The following is a 25,262-nucleotide window of genomic DNA, read 5'->3' as shown; positions in this document are numbered from 1 at the left end:
CATGGCCACTTTTTCCACATCAATGACACATTTTCTCGATTATTAACCACAATAGTTCATGAATAGGATATCATTAAGTCCACTCTAATCCTTACTGTATTCCTCCTTCCTGTGACCCTTGGCTTGGTTGTGTCCATTCCACATCTATGTCAAGAGGGGGTTTAGATTCCACATGGATATTGGATGCAATCCTCCTGCTTTCAATTGTAGGCACTCTAGGCTCCATGGTGTGGTAGTTGACATTCTTCAACTCCATGGTAGCTGAGTGGAGTAAGTCCAATAAATCAGAGTGTAGGAGCTGAAGTCTGTTGAGGTCAGGGCCTGGCTATCATATTGTCAGTCCAGAGATTCAAATCCCCTAGATATATCTTAAGCCACAGCACCAACTACAATTCCAGTAAAGTAGCATGAAAGGCTTGTGAAAAGAGATCCCATCTGAGTCCAGCTCCATCACACAGAAACACCAGCTCCAAAGAAGGGCCAACTGGCATGGCAGTGAACCCCATCTGCCATGACCATAGAACCTGTGGGTCTCTTTAGCCCTCAAAAGGACCAATATCTGGGGTTGTATCTACTTTATCTGTCTCTGAGACTCTGCTCTGGTGTGCATAAGGGCAATACTTCTGACAACCTCCAGACTCTTTTTTAGAGACTCATAGCCATATGAACTCATTTGTCTTTTCCATTTCCCCCTTACTTTAGGTCAAACAGCATTTTTAACTCCTGTTATTATATGTAGACAGGGATATTCGACAGCATATCTTTGTGACAAAACTGAGAGCCGCTAAAGGTACACTTTGGATGGAGTGTACAAGGCAGGAAACTATAACACAGTGAACCCAATAGTGGAAGATGGACTGTGGTTAACAGTAAAATAGAGAATGTTCTCTCATGGACTATAACAATTATGCAATGCTAATACATGATGTTAATAAAAGTATGGTTGTGGGAATAATACACCAAATATAAGTTATGGACTATAGATAACAGTAATATTAGGACGATGTCCTTTCATCAGTTGGAACAAATGTGTCACAAAAATGTAAAGCGTTGGTGGTAGGGCAGAGTATGTGAATCTTTTATATGGTATACATGATTGCTTTGTAAACTCAGAACATTTCAAATAAAAAAATATTATATTGTCTCTTCTCATATTTATACATCATGTTTGATTTAACTTTCTTACAATATAACCTAGAACCTCCAAAACAATTTTGAATAAAAGTAGTGGCCGACAGCATTCCTACTTTGTATGTCATGGTGTAAGGATATAACATTATTTTTCATCTATGTATCTTTAAAAAATACAATTAAAAAGAGTTGCAACTCTTACTCTCCAGTTCATTGGAATTACCCAGGTCAGCAAAGAGGAAGGTGAGGATGGTCAACCACCACATCAGGGAACAGAGAGTGCCTACAACTGCAAGAAAAGAGAATTGCACCCATCAACCATGTGGAATCTAAGCCCCCTTTCAATATAGAAGTGGAGTGGACATCACCATTCCAGGGTCCACAAGATGGAGGAATAAAATATGAATTAGGGGAAGCAGACTTGGCCCAGTGGTTAGGGCGTCCATCTACCACATGGGAGGTCCACGGTTCAAACCCCTGGCCTCCTTGACCCATGTGGAGCTGGCCCATGCGCAGTGCTGATGCATGCAAGGAGTGCCCTGCCACGCAGGGGTGTCCCCCACGTAGTGGAGCCCCACGTGCAAGGCGTGCGCCCCATAAGGAAAGCCGCCCAGCGTGAAAGAAAGTGCAGCCTGCCCAGGAATGGCGCTGCCCACACGGAGAGCTGACACAACAAGATGGCACAACAAAAAGAAACACAGATTCCCATGCCGCTGACCACAACAGAAGAAGATGCAGCAAACAGACACAGAGAACAGACAACCGGGGCGGGGAGGAGGGGGTAGGGGGGAATGGGAGAGAAATAAATAAATAAAATATATATATGGATTAGAGTGGACTCACTGGTATTCTACAATATAACTATTTCAACTCTAGCAAAGAAAAAATTGTATCACTGATGTGAAGGCAGTAGCCATTGTAGTTGCTGAGGGCAAGGAGAGGGAAGAAGAGATGTGATATTGGGGCATTTTCGGGACTTGGAGTTGTCCTAAATGATTTGTAAGGAAAGATGTTGGACATTATATATCCTGCCATAAGCCACTGAATGGACTGGGGAAGAGTGTAAATTACAATGTGTAACTATAATCCATGCGGTGCAGCTGTGCTCCAAAATGTATTCACCAAATGCAATGAATGTGCCACAATGATGAAAGAGGTTGTTGATGTGGGAGGAGTGTGTGGGGTGTGGGGTATATGGGAATCTCTTATATTTTTTAATATAACATTATTTTTCATCTATGTATCTTTAAAAAATACAATTAAAAATAATAAAAATGCAAAAAAATAGATAATGACAAAGGCCATTAATAGGAGTCTCACTATCTTTTGCTTACTGATGTAATCTAGATAGAGGAGAAACAGTCCTCTAACACACATTCCTTTCATTCCAAGGACAACCAGGATTGACTAACTCAGTCATCTTTAAGTAAACATTAAATGATATATTTTTTTGAAAAATAGACCAGAGCTTCCAAACAGTAGGCCACAGGTCCCTGGGGGTACTATGAGAGAATTACTGGTATATAGATTTATTGATCCCCTTCTCTTCTAATGTAAATCAGTAAGTTAGTGCCTGGAGCAGTCAAAGCCCTCAGAGCAGGGCATTCCCCCCCCTCACTCCACGTTATATTCTATGTTTGTTATAACATGAAAAGATTTGGGAAAGCCTGCTGGCGAATATTACATACTGTGAGATATTAACTCTCTTATTTTTGAAATTTTCCTTTGCAAAGCCACTCACGTCTATAGTTAAAAACAGTGATATGCCTGCTGCTCTTCACTCTGCACAAAGATGGTGATGATCCTAAGCAGGATCTGCTCTTTAGAAGTTTTAATTTATGTAGCTCTTCCCTAGAGTATTGAGACGAAGCTGCTTAAGTATTCATCTCCCTTCCCAAGAACAGGGAAATATGTTCATTTTGGTAACTTTAGTACCCCCAGTTCCAGCCATCATGCCTAGCACATCTTAGGTACCCAATAAATATATGTTGAGTAGAAGAACAAATGTACAAATTTATGAATCCAAACCGTCCTATTTATAACAAATGGCAAACAATCAAACTGAAATACTTGTTGTGGCAAGAAAAAGGAGGATTCTAGCTGGATGTCTTGATGTCACTAGTAGCAGGCTATTATTACTAAGCTAACTAATCATGTAGATGAGTGTTTTACCCCAATGCAAATATTTGTATTTTCACTGACAATGTCCTATTGAAAACAGGCATGTTTACTGGTTAGTTTTCTAGGTATAAAGATGGAGAGGCTTGCAAAATTAAACACAGAAAAACACACGACAGCTGTGGCAGTTATAGTTTAGGCTTTCCTGGGAACTGAGTGTCTGGAACCTATAGAAACAACCTGCTCCACTTTTTATGACAGGTGTTTGGTTCCAACAATGCACAAAATACCCATGCAGAAAAAAACCTTCTTGGTCACCTTTGGCCACCAAATACTAAAACTGTACAATGTGTCAGATGTTGTGGCTCAGAATTGGCAGAGTATGCTCAGTTTTGCTATAGGTTCATGAGGGCCCAGGTTAGCAGTTAGAATATCATAGCTGGAAGGTTGTGTGGCTATTCTCTGTTTCCTCTCCTAGATCCATTCTCCACCTTTTTCTGCCATGCTCTATGTCTTGGACACCTGGACACAATTAACTCTATCAACAGGTTTCTCTTGCCCTCTGGCTTCCGTTTGGGTTCAACCAGGATGAGCATGCACACTAGCAGGAGCTCTGATGGCAGGAGTTAAGAATGTTAGGGTATTTATCTCACCCCTCCCTCCCTCTATACCACAGTTCTATCAGAGGTTATATCCCTCTAAGGACATAGTTCCTGATGGATCCCCTCCACTCTTGCCAGGTTCCAGAGATAACGCCCCTTCCACTTGCCACTGCAAACCAAGGAGTGGTAACTAACAGCTTCCTGCCTTGATGGTTACAGAACCCTGGACACACCTCTGTAAATATTCCTTTCATTCAACTTTCTTCTATTCAACCTTAGAATGTGCCTTATTTCCAGCTAAGTTTTACTTTAGCAGTGTTTGTTCATGCTGCACTGGACCCACTTCTCTCTTCTGCATTTACTGCAGTAACTCTCATAGTAGACACGGATAATAATTGGTGTTTTTTGCAAACACCAACTTCTACTTGTAATGATGGGCCTTTGTTCCTAACTGTAAATAATATTTTTATGTCCCCAAATCATTTCACTCATGCCTTATTTAAATATTCACCCTTTCTCCATTTGTTCTCGTAAGTTGAGGTAAAGGAAGATTATATTTATTTTTAGCAGTTGTAGAAGGTGGGATTTGCCTCTGACACCTGCTAATGGACATGTATGAAAACTAGCAGTATACCGGAGTCAAAACCCTGAATTATTTCACTGTGGATCTGTCATTTCTTCTCAGTGAAATATCTATTACCAAAAATTAGAAATAAAACTTCTCCTTTTCCCTATCCCTAAGCCAGCTATTGGATGGGGGAGGAATGTATTTGACAATATGCTGAATTACCTTGTACCATATAACATCAGGCTCCTGATTGGACTTTTTAAAGTCATCCATGTCTGGGCAGGAGATCTCCTTTCTTTTAGTGACTTCCGATTTTTCTATATAGCGAATCCTGCTATTGTAGCACAGGCCTGATTCATTCTCTGCCACAGTCAAAGACATTGACACCTTCATGCAATATGTCGAGTTTCTGTAGGAATAGAGAAATAGCAAAATGGCTTTACTGGGTGTTTACAAGTTTCTTTGTACTCTCTATATTTCATGAGTATTGACTTTTCCATTTAGGAACTTGCCTAGAAATCAGAAACAACATCAAAACAACACAAAGAAGTTTTCTATTTCAACTGACAAGAAGATATGAAAGAAAATGTTAATATGGATATTGTTGGTCATATAGAGCAGCTGTACTCATCCTCTGAACTCTAAGATGTTCAGAATTCTTTCCTAGTGGTAAATATTACTACACAGAAATCTGGTAGTATAAACATGTGAGAAAGTCTCTATAACAAGGGTTATACCTGTGGCCAATCCCTTAATAGGTACTCCAGGGGTTGATTCATTTTGCCATTGATTTCTAAGCCAACATTTTCTTTTCTAGGATACATTACTGAAAACCAAATCAAAATATACAAGTTACTTGTATCTTACATATCTTCGTAAGGTGTGTTGGGGTCACTGACACTGAGATGAGTCAGAGGTCAAATTCCAGTCTCCTATAAAGAAAAAATCCTAATGGACTGTAGTCTGTCTGGGTTAATTTTATATATCAACATTAGGATTATAAATGGATTTCGAGGCAGGAAGAGATGAGAGGTGGAGGCATCTTCGGGACATGGAGCTGCCCTGGATGGTGCTTCAGAGGTAATCACCGGACATTGTAAATCCTCACAGGGCCTACATGATGGAATAGAGGAGAGTATGGGCCATGATGTGAACCAATGTATATGAGGTGCAGAGGTGCCCAAAGATGTACTTACCAAATCCAATGGATGTGTCATGATGATGGGAACGAGTGTTGTTGGGGGGGGGGGGAGAGGGGGGGTGGGGGGGTGGGGTTGAATGGGACCTCACATATATATTTTTAATGTAATATTATTACAAAGTCAATAAAAAATAAAAAAATTAAAAAAAAAAAAAATAAATGGATTTCGACATAGAATTTTACCATAAGACCATATCAGAAATTTGGCATTAATTGGCTAACACTACTTCAGAGTATTTGTAGCATGAAATTGTACGTTCATCTTCCTAGACGCTCCATGTCTTTTCCCTACTCTACCCTACCCTATCCTACTTGGGCTCAAGGATATGTCAACCATACATACAAAAATGGAATTATGGGTAAGAGAGCAGAAAGAGTCTGGTAAGACCAAGAAGATCAACTGTGAATCATTTTTTAAAACTTTTTCCTGGCGTAACATATATATAACTCAAATTTTCTGATTTGAATCACTTTCAAGAGTACAGTTCAGTGCTATTAATTGCATTCACAATATTGTGCTACCATCACCAACATCCATTATCCCAACTTTTCCATCACCTCAAACAGAAACTCTACACCCATTAAGCAATAACTCTCTCTTTCCCTCCCTCACCTGGCCCCTGGAAAACTATAATCTACTATCTCTATCAAAATTGCTTATTCTAGGTATTTTATATAAGCGAGATCATACAATACTTGTATTTTTATGTATGTAATTTTATGTATGTAAATACAAATACTTGTATTTTTTAGGTCTCTCACCATGATGTCTTCAAGATTTATTCAAGTTTTAGCATGTATCAGAACTTCATTCCTTTTTACAGCTGAATAATATCCCATTGTGTGTATTATAATTGTTTATCCATTCATCTGTTGATGGTTTTCATTGCTTACACCTTTCGCCTATTGTGAATAATGCTGCTATAACACATACAATAGCAGGATCTATTTCTCTGTTCAAGTATGTGCTTTCAATACTTTTGGATACATACTAAGAAGTGGGATTGCTCAGGCATATCATAATCTATGTTAAACTATCTGAGGAAACACCAAAATGTCTGCACCATTTTACAATGTCCAATATGATTTCCAAAATGTCTGTACCATTTTACAATGACACCAATAATGTATTACGGTTCCAATTTATGTGCATCCTCACCAACAATTGTTATTTTCTGTTTTTTTCTTTTTTTTTCAATAATAACTATCCTCTTGGGTATGAATCAGTACCTCATTGTGGTTTTCATTACATGTCCCTGGTGGTTAATGACTTAGAGCATCTTTCCACGTGCTTACTGGCCATTTGTATATCTTCTTTGGGGAAATTTCTATTTTAATTCCTTTGTCCATTTTTTAATTGGGTTATTTGCTTTTGTTGCTGAGTTGTAATAGTTTGTTTTATATCCTGTATTAAACCCTTATCAAATGCAAGGCTAGCAATTATATTCTCTGATTCTGTAGGTTGTCTTTTCACATTCTTGACGTTGTCTCTTGATATATAAAGTTTTTTTTTAATTTTGATGAAGTCCATTTTATGTATTTTATCTTTTATGGTTCATGCTTTTGGTGTCATATCTAAGACATTACTATCAAATCCAAAGCTATGAAATTTCCCCCTATCTCTTACTCTTAGAACTTTATAGTTTTAGCACTTATGTTTAGGAGCTTGATCCATTTAGAGCTAATGTTTGCATATGGCATGAGCAAGAGGTCCAACTTCATTTATTTGCAATGAGATATACAGCATTCCAAGTACTATTTCTTGAAGGGACTATTCTTTCCACCATTTAATGTACTTGGCACCTCTGGAAAAAATGCAGTTGGCCACAGATGTATGGGTTTATTTATGAACTCTAAATTCTATTCTGTTGGCATGTATGTCTATTCTTTATGCAGGATCACATTGTTTTGATTACTATAGTTTTATAGTAAGTTGTAAAATCCAGAAGTGTGATACCACCAAATTTGTTCTTCCATTGCAATATTGTTTGGTGATTTGGGGCTCCTTCAATTCTGTACGACTTTAAAGATTGTCTTTTCCATTTCTGGAACAAGGGCTGCTGGGACTTTGATAGGTATAGCATTGAGTTTGTAAATCTCTTTGGGTAGTAGTGACATTTTAATAATATTAATTCTTCCTATCCATGGACATGGAATATCTTGCCATTTGGTTAAATCTTCTTTAGTTTTTTTCCACAGTGTATTGTAGTTTTAAGTACACATGTCCATTATCTCCTGGGTTAAATTTAGTCCTAGGCATTTTATTCCTTTAGGCGGTATTGTGAATTTTTTTTCAGAATATTCTTTCCTGGTATATAAAAACACAACTGATTTTTCCATGTTAATCTTGTAGCCTACAATTTTGTTGAATTCATTTATTTTATTAGTTTTCTTATGGATTCCTGAGATATTCTATATAAATGATCATGTCATCTACAAATCAAAATAATTTTACTTCTTTCTCAATTTGGATCCCTTTTATTTCTTTTTCTTGTCTAATTTCTCTGGCAAGGACTTCCAGTACCATTTTGAATTGCAGTGGTGGAAGCATGCATCCCTTCTTTCCTCAGGGGTATGACTTTCAGTTTTTCACCACTGAGTGTACTGTTATCTGTATTTTTCATATATTCGTTTTTGCCTTTTATTGTGAGAGGAAGTTCCCTGCTGCTCCTACTTTTCTTAGTGTTTTTACCAGGGAATGTTGTTGGATGTTGTCAAAAGCATTTACTGTATTAACTGAGATAAAATGCTATTTTTCTTCATTCTATTAATGTAACATGTAACATTCATTAATTGACTGACCATACTTGCATTCCTGGGATATATCCTACTTGTTCATGGTGTATAATTCTTTTAATATGCTTTTAGATTTGATTTGCTACTATTTATGGATTTTTTTCATCTATATTAATAAGGAAAAAATGATCTTTAGTTTTCTTTTGTGATATTTTTACCTTGATTTGGTAGTAGGGTAATGTTGGCATCATATAATTAGTTAGGCAGAATTCTCTTCTCTTCAACTTTATTGAAAAGTTTGAGAAGAAGTGGTGGTAATCTTCTTCTGTTTAGTAGAATTCACCTGTGAAACTATCTGGTCCTATTACTTTTGTTTGTTAGCAGATTTTTATTATATTTTGATCTCTTTGTTCTAGGTGGGAGATGGACAAGATGGCGTCTGAGTGACTACACCTCATATTCTCTCCTGCAAAGAGACAGCTGAGAGGGGTTGGAGTCTTGCCAGAGCAGGCTGTTTTGAAGGTCTGCAAGGCAGGAGGTATATGGACATTGATTGTGAGAGCCTATGACAGAGGCAGTGCTTGCTAAAGGTAGAATTCTGGGTTGTAAGAATGGAGGTCGGAAGCTGTGGGAGGCAGGACTCTACCCCTAGGGCTGGCTGCTGCAGTATTCCCTGAGAATTGTCAGTTGAGTGGTGGTGTTCCTGGGCCCCGTGATGCCCAGATGAGTGCTCCCCAGGTCCACGTCCCCCAGTGCCCCACAGCCCGCATTTCACAGACATATATACCCTGAGTCTGCAGTGTTCTGGACTTCCCCTTCCTAAGTCCAATGGTCCCAGAGGTTCAGGATTGCCCTAGCCCTCCGGTTTTGGACTGACTCTGTGAGTGGGAGGGATTCAGTGGGGGCTGTACGAGAGGGGCCGGTGGAGTGAGAGTTCAATTTTCTGGTCCCAACCCCCACTTTTTTTTTTTTGCACTTGGAGGAGCATACCAGCTGGCTTGAGGAGAGCCTGGGATGAGTGGAGTGGCAAATCTCCTGAAAAAGCCCAATTAACCTAAATACCTTGGGATAGGAAACTTGGTGTGGGAGAAGGTGGAGTAAGAAAATCAACTAGCCCTCTCATAGCACACCTGTAGGAAAGGAACTGTAGGAGGTGATTTCCAAGTTTCCAATAGCATACTTGGGGTTCCTTGCAAGGTGTGGGTGCTCTCTCTCTGGAAATTAAGAGTCATTGTATTCTGTACAGAGCTGGTTCACCAAGGACCCATTTGAATCTCCTACCAGACCTCTCAGGCAACTTTCCAGCTGCCTGGGGAGAGGGAAGTGAGGAAGGGAGAAAGGGAGAACGTCAGATCCCTAAGCGTTTAATTTAACTACAAAGAGGATCCCTTGCTTGAAACTTTGTCTAGTATGTTGTTGGTTTCTCTTCTTGGTTTTCCTTCCTCTTTATCCCCCCAAGGTCTTTTTTTCTTTCTTTCTCTTTTTCTTTTTCTTGCTTGCTTCCCCCTTCCCTTTTGCTCCTTCTTTCTTTCTTTCTTTCTTTCTTTCTTTCTTTCTTTCTTTCTTTCTTTCTTTCTTTCCTTTCTTTCTTTCTTTCTTTCTTTCTTTCTCTTTCTTTCTTTCTTTCTTTTTCTTCTTTTTTTTTATTCTTTTTACATTAGGTGCTACAGGGAGCGCTTCACATTTGCTGTATTTCCTCATCCTCATTTACTCTTTTCTGTGTGTATTGATTTTGGCCACCAACACTATCCCCTTTCCTCTACATCTTTCTATCCTCCATCATTGATTGTTTCTCTTACATTACACACCTCTCTTTGTTTGCCCTCCTATTTTTCTGACTTTTTATTTCTAATACCTTTGTTCTGTTTTCTGTCTTATATTCACTCTTTATACTGTTGTCCTTTATCTTTCCCTATCTACTGAACACACTGGCATTTTAATTCACACTATATTTCTCCCCATATTCAGTTGACTGTTTCATTATATGTACTCTAATTTTCTTACTGTTACAAATCTACATATGTTACATGAGACTAATATCTATTCTCCTAGATCTCACATGGTACCTCTGTTAACATTTACTATAAATACTATTATTATACTTTTTCTTTTCTTACTCCTTTTGCCTTCTCTGGACATAATATTTTCCTTCAAGCGAACACACCCAACAACAAAGAAACAGAATAAGAAGAACAAAGTGACAAAGAGAAGACTTAACACATATGCAAAAACAACAAATAATTAAACCCCAAACTAGACAAAGCAGCTAAGCAACTGCTTGAAACTGTCAAGAAAAAGTGATGACCAGACAGCAACAAAAAACTAAAGACTACAAATGAATAATCAGGAAAATGTGACCCAATGCAATGAACAAACTAAAAACCAGGAAGAGGAGCAGAACATCGAACAACTAATCAAAGCTCTCAAAACATATATTAGGGACCAATTTGATGATGTGAAGGAAGAGATTAAGAATATGAAGAAAATACTTGGAGAGAATACAGAAAAAATTGCAATCATACCCAAAAAGATAACAGATATGATGCTGATGAATAGTACAATTCAAGAAATCAAAAATGCACTCTCAGCAAATAGCAAATAACAGCAAAGGAGAGAACTGGTGATGTGGAAGACAGTACATCTGAAATCAAACAGATAGTAGAACTGGTCGATAAAAAGATAGAAAAAAATCCAGCAGGGACTTACGAAACTGAATGAAAATGGAAATGTGAAAACATACACATTATATGCATCCCAGAAGGAGAAGAGAAGGGAAAGGGGACAGAAGGGAGGAAATAATGGCTGAAAACTTCCCAAACCTATTGAGGGAGATGGATGTACATGTCCAGGAAGCACGACACACCACAAACAGCATAAATACCAACAGGCCTACACCAAGACTTATTTGTCAAATTATCTAATGCTTAAGACAAAGAAAAAATATGAAAAACAGCAAGAGAAAGGAGAACCATCACATACAAAGGAGGCTCCATGAGATTAAGTGCTGATTTCTCACCTGAAACCATGTAAGCAAGAAGGCAGTGGTTTGACATAGTCAATGTATTAAAGAAAAAAATTTCCAACCAAGAATACTCTATCCAGGAAAGTTAATATTCAAAAATGATGGAAAGTTCAACATACTCACAGATAACCCGAAACTAAGAGTATGCCAACAAGAATCCTGCCCTTCAAGAAATACTAAAGGGAGTTCTGTAGGAACAAAGGAAAAAACAAGAGAGTTGAAGGATAGTGTAAGAGCAACTAAAAAGACAAAAACAGAAAAAGAAATTCAAACAAAATATGACAAACACAAATCCAAAGAAAACATGGCTAATATAAGTAATTCCTTTAAAGTAATGACACTTAATGTCAATGGATTAAACACACCTGTCAAGAGACTCAGACTGGAAGGTTGAATAAGGAAATATGACCAATCTATATGTTGTCTACATGAAACACATGTTAGACCCAGGGACTCAAGGAGGTTAAAAGTGAAGGGCTGGAAAACAATCTTACATGCAAACAATAACCAAAAAAGGGCAGCATTAGCTATATTGATATCAAACGAAACAGACTTTAAATGTAAAACAATTGTGAGGGAGAAAGATGGACAATACATATTAATGAAAGGGATAATCTTTAAAGAAGAAAGAACAATCATAAACATTCATGGTCCTAAAAAGGGTGCCTCCAAATACATAGGGAAAACACTGGAAAAACTAAGTGAAGGAATAGATGCCTCTATAATTATAGAGGGGGGCTTTAATACACTACTATTAACTTAGGACAGAATATCTCAAAAGAGAATCAACAAAGAAACAAAGACTTTGAACAATATATTAGAGGAGCTGGACCTAATAAACATATACAGAACATTACACCTAAATAGAGCAGAATATACATTCATCTCAAGTGCACATGGATCATTTTCCAAGATAGACCACATGCAAGGCCACAAGAAAAGTCTCAATGAATTAGAAAGACCAAATCATACAAAATATTTTCTCTAATCATAGTGGAATGAAGCTAGAAATCTGTAAGGGACAGAGACCCAGATCTGGCACCAAGATTTGTAAGTTAAACAGCACAATCATAGAAAAACAGTGGGTCAAGGGGGAAATCTCAAAACAAATCAATGCTGCTCTAGGCCTTGTTCTTATTTTAGGCTTATCATTTCTATAGTTGTTGAGCTTCCTTTTTGAAGAAGTTTTGGACTACAGAGAGGTTCAACTATGACAGGGGAGGAGCACTTGTGTGAGGTGTTATCGGTGGGGGGCACATGGTTGAGAGGGAGTTCTACAGGGCATGTATACAGGGTACATAGAAAGGATTGGGTATTTTCATAGTGGTTTCAGTTGGAAATGACAGCTGAGAGAGTGCTGGGTTCCTGGCCAGGGGAGCTCTATCACATTCCCCAGTGGAACAGCAGCAATCCCCCAAGTGCAATGGCAGAGAACCACAAAGATGGATGGTTCAACAATGTGCCCTTCATACTGATGGCTCTGATTATGAGCCTGTGTGCCAGATTTATGACCTAGACCTAGAGCTGTGAGGTGTCTAAGAGTTGCCTCCTGAGAGCTTCCATGTTGCTCAAATGTGGACACTCTCTAAGCCAAACTCAGCATGTAGATGCATCGCCTTCCCCTGAGCATGGGACAAGACTCCCAGGGATGAGCCCCCCTGGTGCTGAGGGATTACTACCAAGCAACAGCTGATGATGTAACAAGAAAAATACCTTGAATAAAGGGGTCAACACAGACAGGCAGAATATCTCAGCCTACATGTAATATCATGTAAAAAAAACTGCTTTTTGACTTTGGATAAAAGGGGGAAATGGAAAGGACAAGTCAGTTTATATGGCTGTGAGTCTCCAAAAAAGGGGAAGGAGGTCATCAGAGGGCTGATGCTTATGTATGCCTCAGCAGGGTACCAGCAGCAGCTAAGGTAGATGGAAACCCAGGTGCTGGTTCTCCTAAGGAAGAGACCCACAGGTTCTATGGTTATGGCGGATGGTTCTGGAGTTCAGGGCCATGTCTTTTGGCCCTACTTTGGGTTTGTGTTCCTGAGTGTGATGGAGTTGGACTCAGATATGATCTTTCTACACATGCCTCTTCTGTTACTTTTACTGGACCTGTGGTTGTCATTTGGCTTGGTGTATACTCAGGAGACCTGAATCTCTGGATGGCCAGGCCCTGGGACTCAGCAGACTTGTGGCTCCTACCCTCTGGTTTGTTGGGCTTATCCTGGCTAGCTGACAGGGAGGTGAAGAGTCAACCATCACACCAGGGAGCCAAGAGTTCCTACAGCTACCAGCAGGATAATTGCATCCATCATCCATGTGGAATCTAAGTCCCCTCTTGATGTAGAGGGGGACTGGACATAACCATCCTGAGGTCCACAGGATGGAGGAATAGAGTTTGGATTAGAGTGCACTTACTGGTGTTCTACTGGGGAACTATTGTGATTAGTAAGGGAAGAAATTGTAGTAGTGTTGTCTAGAGGGTGGCCACAGTGGCTGCTGATCATAGGGAGATGGAAGAAGAGATATGGTGTAGGGGCATTTTTAGGATTTGGAGTTGTCCTGGGCGGTGCTGCAGGCACAAATGCTGGACGTTTTGTGTCCTGCCATGGCCCACTGGGTGGATGGGGGAAGAGTGTGTACTACAATGTGGACCACTATCCATGTGGTGCAGCAGTGCTCCAGAATGTATTCACCAGGTGCATTGGATGTGCTGCAATGATGGAAGAGGTTGTTGATGTGGGAGGGGTTGGGTGATTGGTATATGGGGACCTCATATTTTTTTAATGTAACATTAAAAGGAAATAAAGAAGAAAAATAAATAATTTTTTTAAATTTTTTATAGGTTTGTTGAGATCTTCTATTTCAACTTGATTCGGTTTAAATAAGTTATGTGTTGTTATGAATTGTCCATTTCTTCTAGATTACCAGATTGTTGGTATACAATTGTTTATAACTCTTATAATCCTTATAATTCTTCAAGATCAGTGGTAATACCCTCCCCTTTTATTTTGAATTTTACTTATTTGCATCTTTTCTCATTTCTTCTTTGTCAGTCTAGCTAAAATTATGTCAATTCTATTGATCTTCTTAAAGATCCAATATTTGTTTCATTGATTCTATTGTTTATTTTCTACTTCATTTATCCTGACTCTAACCTTTATTATTTATTTTCTTCTACTAACTTTAATTAGTTTATTCTTTTAATTCCTCCATTAAACTATATTATTGATTCGAAATCTTTATTTTTTAATATATGCATCCATTGCTTTAGATTCCCTTCTGAGCTCTGCCTTCACTGCATCACATAAGTTTGATATGCTGTGTCTTTGTTTTCATTCACCTCATGCTATTTCCTCATTTTCATTGCGACTACTTCTTTGATCCATTGATTGTTTGAGTGTGCTGTTTAATTTCCATGCAGTTTTAAATTTTCCAGTTTTCCTTCTGTTATTATGTTCTAACTTTATTCAAATGATATCAGTGAAGATGCTTTATATTATGTAAAAGTTTTGAAATTTATTGAGACCTGTTTTGTGGCCTAACGTGTGGCCTATCCTGTGGAAAGAGTCACATGCACTTGAAATGTGTATTCTGCTGTTTTTGGAGTGTTCAGTATATGTCTAAATCGAATTCATTTTAGTATTGTTCAAGGTCTCTGTTTCCTTATTAATTTTCTGTCTATATCCATGGTTGAAAGTGATATATTGAAGCCTCCAAATATTACTGTAGAAATGTCTCCTTCTCCCTTCAGTTTTGTCAATGTTTACATCATGTATTTTGGGAATTTGTGATTAAATGCATATATATTTTTAATTGTGATATCTTCTTGCTGGATTGACACTTTTATTAATGTATAGTGTCGTTCTATGTCTTTGTAACACCTTTTGATGTAATGTCTATTTTTATATTAGTATAGTAATCCCAGCTACCTTTTATCGCAATTTTCATGGAATATTTTTCCATCCTTTCAACCTATTTGTGTCTAAGGTGAGTTTCCTGTAAAAACATAAGGATGGATCATACCTTTTTTACTCATTCTTCCCATCTATGTCTTTTGATTGGAGAATTTAATTCATTTACATTCAAAATAATGACTGATAAGGCAGGAATTACTTCATCCATTATGTCATTTAATTCTTGAACATCATATATCTTTTTGGCTTTCATTTCCTCCATTGTAGACATTTCTGTCTAGTTGATTTTTTGTGGTGGAAGAGATTAATTCCCTTTTCATATCATTTTATGATTATATGTTACATACCTTCTTGTGGTTTCCCTGTGGTTTATAGTTAACATAACTAAATCAACAACAAACTAGTTTGAAATGATACCAATTTAACTTCAGTAGCATACATAGTCTCTGATGCTATACCTCTATATTTCCACTCTTTGTGTTGTTTTTGTCACTCATTACCTCTGTATATTTTGCATGCCTATACCATATAAATATGATTTCTTATGCAAATGTATTATAAATCTTGTAAGAAATAAAAAGTTTACTTATGTACCAAGAATATGATAATACTGGCTTTTGTATTTATCCACATAGTTAACTTTACTGGAAATCTTTATTTCTTCATGGGTCTCCAAGGTACAATTCATACCCTTTCCTTTCAACCTGAAGGACTCCATTTAGCATTTCTTGTAGGACAGATCTTATGGTAATGAATTCAGGTTTTGTTTTCTGGAAATGTCTTAAACTCTCCCTTGTTTTGAATGACAGTTTTTCTGGATATAGAATACTTAAATGTCAAATTTTATCTTTCTACTGTAAATATGTCATCCCATTGCCTTATTGCCTCTGTAGTTTGATGAGAAATTGGCACTTAGTCTCATTGAGGATCCCTTGCATATGATAAATTGCTTCTTTCTTGCTGCTTGAAGAACACTTTTTTTTGGCATTTGACATTTTGATTATGATATGTCTCAGAGTAGATCTATTCGGTTTTATACTATTTGGAATTCATTTGGTTCTTGGATGTGTATATTCAAGTCTATTGTCATGTTTTAGTATTAGCGCCATGTATTAGTATTGTATATGTTATACTTCATGAGAGAATGTTCTTATATTTGTACTGTTAACCACAGCAGGCCATCATCCACCATGGGGTTCACTGTGTTATATGGTCCCATGCCTTGTACAGACAATCCAAAGTGTACACTCAGTGGCTCTCAGTTTCATCACAGAGTTGTGTTTTTATCACATCAAATTTTGAATGTTTACATTACTCTAAAAGGAAAATTTCAATAACCCCTTACACCTGCTATTATTGGCCCTTAGCATTAATATAACTTCTTTGCTACTGATGCAAAAAATTACAATATTACTGTTAACTATATTCCATAATTTACATTAGTTTGTTATTTCCCATGTATCAGAATATTCCTAACACTTTGTGATAGTGGCATATATTTGTTCTAATTTATAGAACATTGTGTTTGTACTATTAATAACAATCCTCATCCATCACAAAGTTCACTATTTTATACAATCCCTAGATTATCCTCAAGCATTGTTTCATTTGAATTTACATCCCTGGACTATCCCTTTCAGCCACAATCATATTTATAAATCAGCAGTGTTAGTAACTGTTTTAGGTTGCAAAGGGCTGCCGATGCAAAAAAAAAAAAAAAAAAACCAGAAATGGATTGGCTTTTATAAAGGGTATTTATTTGGGGTAAAAGCTTACAGTTCCAAGGCCATGAAAAGTCCAAATTGAGGCACCATAAGGAGGGCTTTCTCACCAGTCAGTTAATGGCTGCTGATCTCTGTTGAGGTTTAAGCTCAACTGAGAGTATCCAGGCATACTGCTTGTCTCTTTCTGGACCTAATCTGTTTTGGCTGCTCTACATTCTTCTCAAGTTCAGCTCCAAGCTGTAGGGCATATGGCTTATCTCTCCCTGGGTCTCAACTCTTTGTCCCTTTCAGGGGCTTCTCTCATCTTGAGCTTTTCCAAGGGCCCAGACTTTTGGGGGATTCATGTTTAAACAATCCATTCAAAAATGATGGCTTTTTTTCTTGTGTCTGTCTCTTTCTCTGTTTTTCTGTTTTTATTAGACACAGTAAAAAGACAGAGACACAAGAATTATGAGTGCTGTTAACTACGTGTAGAGAGTAGTTCTACCATTACCACCATCCATTACCATGACATCACCAAATAGGTACCATGTACATTTTAACCCTTACCTTCACATTCCCTATCCACTTTCCTGTACTTGGTAAACTATATTCTAGATTCTGTCTCTCTGAGTTTGCTTACTGGAATTATTTCAAATCAATGAGATCATACAATATTTGTCCTTTTGTGCTTGGCTTATCTCACTCAACATGGTATGTTTAAGGTTCATCCATAGGGTTTCAAGTATTAGGACTGCATTCCATTTTACAGCTGAATATTATTCCACTGTATGAAAACACCACATTTATTTTATCTACTCATTGGCTAACAGACAGTTGGATTGCTTTATGTTTTGGTAATTGTGAATAATTCCACTATGAACATCAGTGTTAAAAAAATCTGTTCAAGTCCCTCCTTTCAACCTACCAGTGTGATTGCTGGGTTGTATTGTAATTGTATATTTAGCTTTCTGAGGAACCTTCCAACTATTCGCCACAATGGTTGAACAATTTTACATTACCACTAAAATGAATTAGCATTTCTATTACTCCACATCTTCTCTAACACTTATTATTTTCCATTTTTAATAAGAGCCAGTGTAATGGGTGTGAAATGGTATCTCCTTGTGGTTTTTATTTGCATTTCCTGGATGGCTGATGATGTTGAGCATCTTTTCAGGTGCTTTCTGGCCCTTTGAATATGTTCTTTGGAGAGATGTCTACTCAAGTCTTTTGCCCATTTTTTTAATCTCCCCACCCCTTGTGGCTTGCTTGTTGTCTGCTCTCTGTATCCATTCACTGCGCATTCTTCTATGTTTTTTCCTTTTGCTGTCTCCCTTTTTGTTGCATCACCTTGCTGAGTCAGCTCTCCACAGCCCTTGTGGGTCAGCGGCACTCCACGGTGCTTGCGGGCCAGGCAGAACTCTGCGGCACTTACAGGTGAGTCTGCCTTCACAAGGAGGCCCTGGGACACAAACCCAGGGCCTCCCATATGGTAGACGGGAACCCAACTCATTGAGCCACAGCCGCTTCCCCTGTTTGCCCATTTTTAATTGTTGTGTTTTTTTTTTTTTTGTCTTTTTGTTATTAGCTGAAGGATTTCTTTATATATTCTGGAGAGTAAACCTGTATCAGACACATGGTTCCAAATATTTTCTCCCTTTGAGTAGGTTGTAATATTACTTTTATTATAAAGTCCTTAGTGGTGCAAAAGTTTGTAATTTTACTGAGATCCCATTTATCTATTTTTTTTTTAATTTGTTGCTTGTGCTTTGGGTGTAAAGTCTGAGAAATTGATGCCTGAAAAATGATCCTGAAGATGCTTCCCCAAATTTTCTTCTAGGAGTTTGATAGGTCTAACTTTTATATGTAGGTATTTGATCCATTTTGGATTCATTTCTGTATATGGCGTGAGATGGGGTCCTCCTATTTTTTCTTTTTTTTTTTGTAAATGAAAATCCAGGTTACCCAGTACCATTTGTTGAAGAGATTACTCTTTCCAAATTGAGTAGTCTTTGAACTCTTGCAAAAATCAGTTGGATAGAAATGTGGGAGCTGATTTCTGAGTTCTCAATTAAGTTTTGTTTTTCTATATGTCAGTCCTTGGGCCCTTATCATGTTGTTTGGTTACTTGTCTTTGTAATACACTTTAAGATAGGGAAATGTGTCCTCCAACTTTTTTATTCTTTTCCAATATTGATATAGCTATTTGGGGTCCCATACCCTTCCATATAAATTTGATGACTGGTTTTTCTATTTCTGAAAGAAGATTGCTGGAATTTTGATCAAGATTAAAATTGAATCTATAAATTGCATTGGGTGGGATAGATATCTTAGTGACATTTAGCTTTCCAATCCATGATATGTAATATCTTTCATTTATTTAGGTCTTCTTTAATTTCTTTCAGAAATGTTGAATACCGTTACATCTTTAATAGGACTTATTCCTGGGTATTTAATTATTTTAATTGTTATTTTAAATGGAACATTTTCTTGCCTTCTTCTTCTGAATGTTTATTGCTTGTGTATAGAAACACTACTGATTAGGGGTTTTGATTTTGCATCCCATCACATTGATGAAATCATTTATTAGCTCTAGGAGTTTTGCTCTGAATTTTTTCAGGATTTTCTGTATATAGGTTCATATCATATACAAATAGAAAAAGTTTCACTACTAACTTGTTGCTTTTGTCTTGCAGCTTTTAGAACTCCATGTCATTTGCATTTTATACTGATCAATGTAAAATGGGGTATATTTTTTCTTCTTGTTTATCCTGTTTGGTGTTCTTTGGGCTTCTTGGATGTGTATATATTCCTCTTTTGTTAAGTTTGTGAAAATCTCTGTCATTATTTCTTTGAGTATTCCTTCTGTCCCATTCTTTCTTTCCTTTCCTTCAGGGTCTCCTGTAACATGTATATTGTTGCACTTAATGGCATCCCATAGATTCCTTAGGATATTTTCATTTACAATTATTTTTTTTCCTTTCTGTTCCTCAGCCTGACTCATTTCAAGTTTCTTGTCTTTGAGTTCACTGATTCTTTCTTCTGCCATCCCCAATCTACTCTGGAAACCCTCCTTGGAATTTCAATTTCAGTTATTATGGTTTTCAAATCCAGCAGTTTTTTTTTTTGTTCTTTTTATAATTTCATTCTCTCTCATAAGACTTTCATATTGTTCATTCATTGTTCTCCTGATAACCCTTAGTTTTCTGAATTTTTATCATCTTCCTATGGATGGGCCATCATATCCTATTTCTTTGTCTTGAACTTTCGTTGTACCATGTACATTTTAATATTTTAAAATGTCAACTCTGGGATCTATTATGAGATATCCGTTTCTTGTTTTTTAACTGGTTTGTGCTAAGACAGAGAATCCTTGAGCTTTAGCTCTCCTTTCGGCCCTTCCTGAAAGGCAGGGCTTTCCCTGCCTTTGGGACCTTAATCTTGCCCCATGCTTTTGCTTGTTCATTGTTTCAGAATTCTTCTCTTTACAGGAGTTTGGCTGCCCCTCTCTTTCCCAGGAGAAAAACATCCCTCTCCCATATGTTGAAGCCAACAGGCCTTTGCCCCAGACTGTCTGTTTATTTTTGACATTCCTTTTGTTGTCTCAAGCTGCTCTTGCCTGGAGGGAAAATTCTTGTGGATGGGGAATGCCATACATTTCTCTCCCAAATCAGTTTTAACCAGAAAAACATGACCAGGGGCACACAAAGTGGTTGCAGACCAGCTACAAAGTGCTCTAGGTAGGGCACTCCCTAGTGCCTAGGGGTACCTAAGGAGGGGATCAGGAAAAGTACCAAGAACTTCTTGAATAGCTTACCAGAGCTGAGCTCTCCTGGTCTGCCCAGGAAATGCAGCCCTTCAACTAACTGTCCCCCATAGGCCTGAGAAAGTGCAGCATCTTTAAGTCTACACTGTTGCCACCCCTGCTCAGGGTGGTTTGAAACAATGGTGGCTGTTGCCTTTGTCCACGCAAGTTGAAACAATGGTCACCACCTTTATCTGGGTCAGGTTGAAATGATGGTTGTCTTCAAAGCCAGGCCTACAGTGATCTGAAATCACTAATCAAAAGTCATTGTCAGTGATTGGCCACACCTATGCCTCATCTTCAAGAAGAAGAATTTTATGTCCCTTTCTTTCACCAGAAAGCTAGCCAGGGCTAGACCTCATGGTAGCCTGAAAAAAAAGAGTAGTGGATGGGCACCAGTATCTACTATACAGAGAGAGTAATTATTTTTTTACCATAATTTATCAGCCTCCCCTCTTGCTCTTCCCTGGATGTTGTAAAGTGTTCTTCTGTCTCTGGAATTTCAAAATAGTTGTTTTAGACCAATAGACCATTCTTGCCTGTTTAATAGCTGTTTTGTGGAATGTTCCCGTCTCCTTCCCACCCAGTATTGGCAGCCGGCGCTGCCCCTCCTTCTCCCCTTCTCCGTCTTCCGCCTAGCCGTTATCTAGACAGCCCACACTTTTCCCTTCCCCTCCCTTGCTCCTAACTTCTTAGCCAGCTTACTGTCCAGTAACCACCTACTGTCCAGTAACCGCCTACTGTCCAGTAACCGCCTACGCAAGCAACAGCACTCGCCGGCACCAATCAAGTCCCTTTACGTATCCCTAGACCCTATAAAACGATGTCCCCTTCAACAATAAAGTAGACTTGTGCCTAGACCTTGTCTCCGTGGTGTTCTTGCTTGCACCGCGCGTCCCCCGTGCCTGAGCAGAGAGAGCGAGGGCCCAACGGCTTTGTGCCGAACCCCCTCCTCTCTTTCGACCGCGAGGCAGCCCCCGTCCGGAGAGCCCGCCCGGCCAACCGCCGACCCTCCCGGAGGCCCACCGTTGCCCGCATTCTGAAAGAAATCTCGCAAGTTCTTTGAGGCCGTGATATCCTGCATCAGTCGGGAACCGTTCTCACTGCCACGCCACCGCAGCTGTCCCCCCAATAGTTTCGGCCATTGCTCACGTTCGACCTCCAGCACCCGTTCCTCTGCAATGGGATACAGAGGAGCCCATTTAGGTGGAGCAATGGCCTTTCCCAATCCCTAAACTGGACATTCTTAAGGGGCTTGTTAATGAGCAGCTTCACGCGGGCCACATCGAACCCTCCACCAGCCCATACAACTCACCAATTTTCTTCATTCAAAAGAAAAACGGGAAGTCCCGTCTACTTCAAGACTTAAGAAAAATCAACAAACACATCAAGCCTATGGGATCGCCGCAGCCCAGCCTCCCCCACCCTACCGCGGTGCCCCGGCATTAGTTTGTTGCAGTGATAAATATTAAAAACTGCTTTTTCTCCATCCCGTTACACCCGGACAACCGACCGAAATTCGCCTTCACAGTTCCTCAAACCAACCATCGGGAACCAGCACTGCGATACCACTGGCGCGTTCTGCCTCAGGGCATGCGAAACAGTCCTGCCATTTGCCAGATGTATGTATGCGAAGCCATCCAGCCACTCGTAAAGTACGCTAACATCATCCACTATATAGACGACTTGCTCGTAGCCCATCCCTCAGAGTCAGGTCTGCACGCAGTCCTGGAGCAACTGCTGCGCCACCTTCGAGACCTAAATCTCAAAGTCAATACACAGAAGCTAACAGTTCATCCACCCTACCAGTTCCTAGGGTTCTCCATCACTTCCACCATTGCGCCCCAAACGCCACACATCAGAATTCCTGACCTGCTTACGCTCCTCGAATTACAACTCTGCAGACAGATCAATTAGTTGCGCCCAGCTCTGCCGCTTACCACAAAGCAACTCCAGCCCCTGTACCGGCTACTCTGCTCCAACGCTCCGCCATCATCCGCAACCAAAAAGAAGATTCACCTCACCAACGAGGCCAAAAATGCCCTGACCCGGGTAAATAGAGCCATCGAACAGTGCCAACTCCAGCGACATGAGCCTGGGAAACCGTTGTTAGGCCTAGTCTTACCCACTCGGGGAACACCTACTGGCCTTCTTTGCAAGACAGACCACTCCTCTAAGTCCATATAGCAAAGAGCAAGCTCCGAAAGATTAGACCTCAAACCACCCTACTCGTTCAGCTCACCACCACCCTAGTCACACAAGCCACCCATCATTATGGCTGCCCACCTAACACCATTGTGTAACCCTTCACCGCCGGGCAAGTCACCACCCTGCTACGCAGCTCCGTTAATATGCAAACTCTTATAAAACTTTATCATAGCAACTTCGATAACCACTTTCCACAGCATCAGTTACTGCAGGGCCTTCCCCTGCTAGAAATCGCCGCCCCCGGCCATTTCCCTTTTCCGTCCAGCAAGCCTCTTCCAAACACCACCATCATCTTCACAGACGCCTCCAAAACTAAGTTTGCCGCCATTGTCTTCGCACCCGGTGAGCACCAGCCACGTTCACATGTGCGCCTCCATCAATCCTCTGTGCAAGTGGCCGAACTGCGTGCTGTCATCTTAGCACTCCAAACCCATCCCCACTGTCCACTAAACATCTTTACAGACAGCCTCTACTACCTACAAGTCTGCCAAGTCATCGCCTTTTCTGCGTTTTTTCCGCCCGACAACTCAGCGAGTAAAAGCATCAACGTCGCTCTCCTAGACCTTCAAGAGCTCATAAAAAACCGCCGACAGCCTTAGTTCATCGCTCACATCCGCAGCCATTCCGGCCTTCCCAAACCCCTAGCCCACGGCAACCACCTTGCTAATCAGGCCGTTCACCTACTTCCAGCCGAAACCACCGTCGCTGTCAGAGACCTCATCAATCAGGCCAAGCTGCTGCACGCCAGATTTCACTTCTCAGCAGCTGGCCTCCACAAACTCTTTCCAAACCTCCCAATCCATACCTGCAAACACCCTGTGCGGTCATGCCAAACGTGCGCTCCATTGCTGCCCTTGGGGCCGCTCCAACCGCAAGAAGTTAACCCTCGTGAGCTCCGCCCCAATTCCAGATAACAACTAAACATCACTCACGTCCCCCAGTTTAGCCGATAAAAATACCTCCACGTAGCCATCGACACCTTCTCTCATCTCTGCTACGCAACCGCGCTCACCAAAAAAACAGCCAAGCACGCCATCCAAGCGCTCAGAAAATCTATTCTTTTCATGAGCATTCCATGAGACATCAAAACAGACAACAAACCTGCCTACCGGAGCGCCTCCTTTGCCGAATTCCTCAAGCTCTACAACATCACCCATCACTTCAGCATTCCCTACAATCCGCAGAGACAAGGCCTAGTAAAGCGTGCTCACCAGTCTCTCAAAACCCTCATTCTCAAGACATCTGCCGACCAGCCGCGTCGCACCCCTCGTGACGTCATCACAGAGGCCCTAATCCAACACAACCTAATAACCTTCAATACCCAAAGCTTTTCACCAGTCCACATGCACTGGGAGCCTACCTTCCAACCCACTCCTGCACCGCTTGTCCTCTAGCGTAACCCGCAAACCACCCAATAGCATAAACCTGCCCCTCTCTTAGCCCAAAGACAAAGATTCGCCTGCGTTTTCCCTAAATCAGAGCCGCAGCCCATCTGGGTCCCAGGACGTCTCATCAAGCCCCACACCGCCGAAGCTTCCGCTAACGCTGACACCAATGATCCTCCTAACGAGTTGCCTACCTAACTTGCCTCCTTCCCATCGCTGTTTCCTTTATAGTTTTCTCTCTCTCTTTTGTCTCCACAGATGATTCGCTGCCACGCGGGTAGTTCCATTCTTCCCATTGCTCTCATCGTCATGCTTCCCTTCATCTCCCCGGCCGTTGTCAACTCGGCCCATCAATGCTCCAATTGGACCCTCCAGCGCTGGCAAGAGGAAGCCTTCCTCATCATCAAAAAACTACTGGCAACGCCTGAATCCCCACCCCTCGCCATTAGCCCCAATAAAGTCCTCAATCCCCCCGCCTTCCCCCCCTTCCAGCGGCACCCCCCCCCTCGTCCATCGCTCCCCAGCCATGGGCCCCCCCTACCAAGTATTCCAGTCCCCTTCTCGCGTTAATCTATGCATCCTACTTATCTCTAAATACTTCTCACCCCAACCTCACCAAGAACTGTTGGCTCTGCCTCTCCCCCTCCCTTCCTATCTATAAGCCTGTCGCCGTTAACTTCACGTTCAACGAATCCACTTCAGTATACCCAGCCAAGTGCAACTGGAACACTTCCTCCGTCCCCCTAACCTTTCAATCTGTTTCCTCCACAGGACGCTGTGTTCATTCTCGTCAAGGTTCCCACCCCTCCCTTAGTGCTTGCTCTAACTACTCCTCTCCCAGCGCTTCCGCCAAGTTCTTAATCCCC

The 25,262-nt window shown here is 40.2% G+C and overlaps 1 protein-coding gene across 2 annotated transcripts in view; it reads right to left on the bottom strand.

Moving 5' to 3' along the window:
* The window catches only part of IL1RAPL2 (interleukin 1 receptor accessory protein like 2), a 1,488,864-nt gene that overhangs the window by 625,174 nt on the left and 838,428 nt on the right, over positions 1 to 25,262 (bottom strand). For both annotated transcript variants that reach the window (XM_058291994.2, XM_071213017.1), the window contains one exon: positions 4,642 to 4,828. In XM_058291994.2, coding sequence (XP_058147977.1) covers positions 4,642 to 4,828 — 187 coding nt within the window. The remainder of the gene's footprint in view (positions 1 to 4,641; positions 4,829 to 25,262) is intronic.

This window comes from Dasypus novemcinctus, chromosome X, assembly GCF_030445035.2.
Source record: "Dasypus novemcinctus isolate mDasNov1 chromosome X, mDasNov1.1.hap2, whole genome shotgun sequence".
Taxonomy (NCBI): domain Eukaryota; kingdom Metazoa; phylum Chordata; class Mammalia; order Cingulata; family Dasypodidae; genus Dasypus; species Dasypus novemcinctus.
This window is presented reverse-complemented; position numbering and strand designations above follow the sequence as displayed.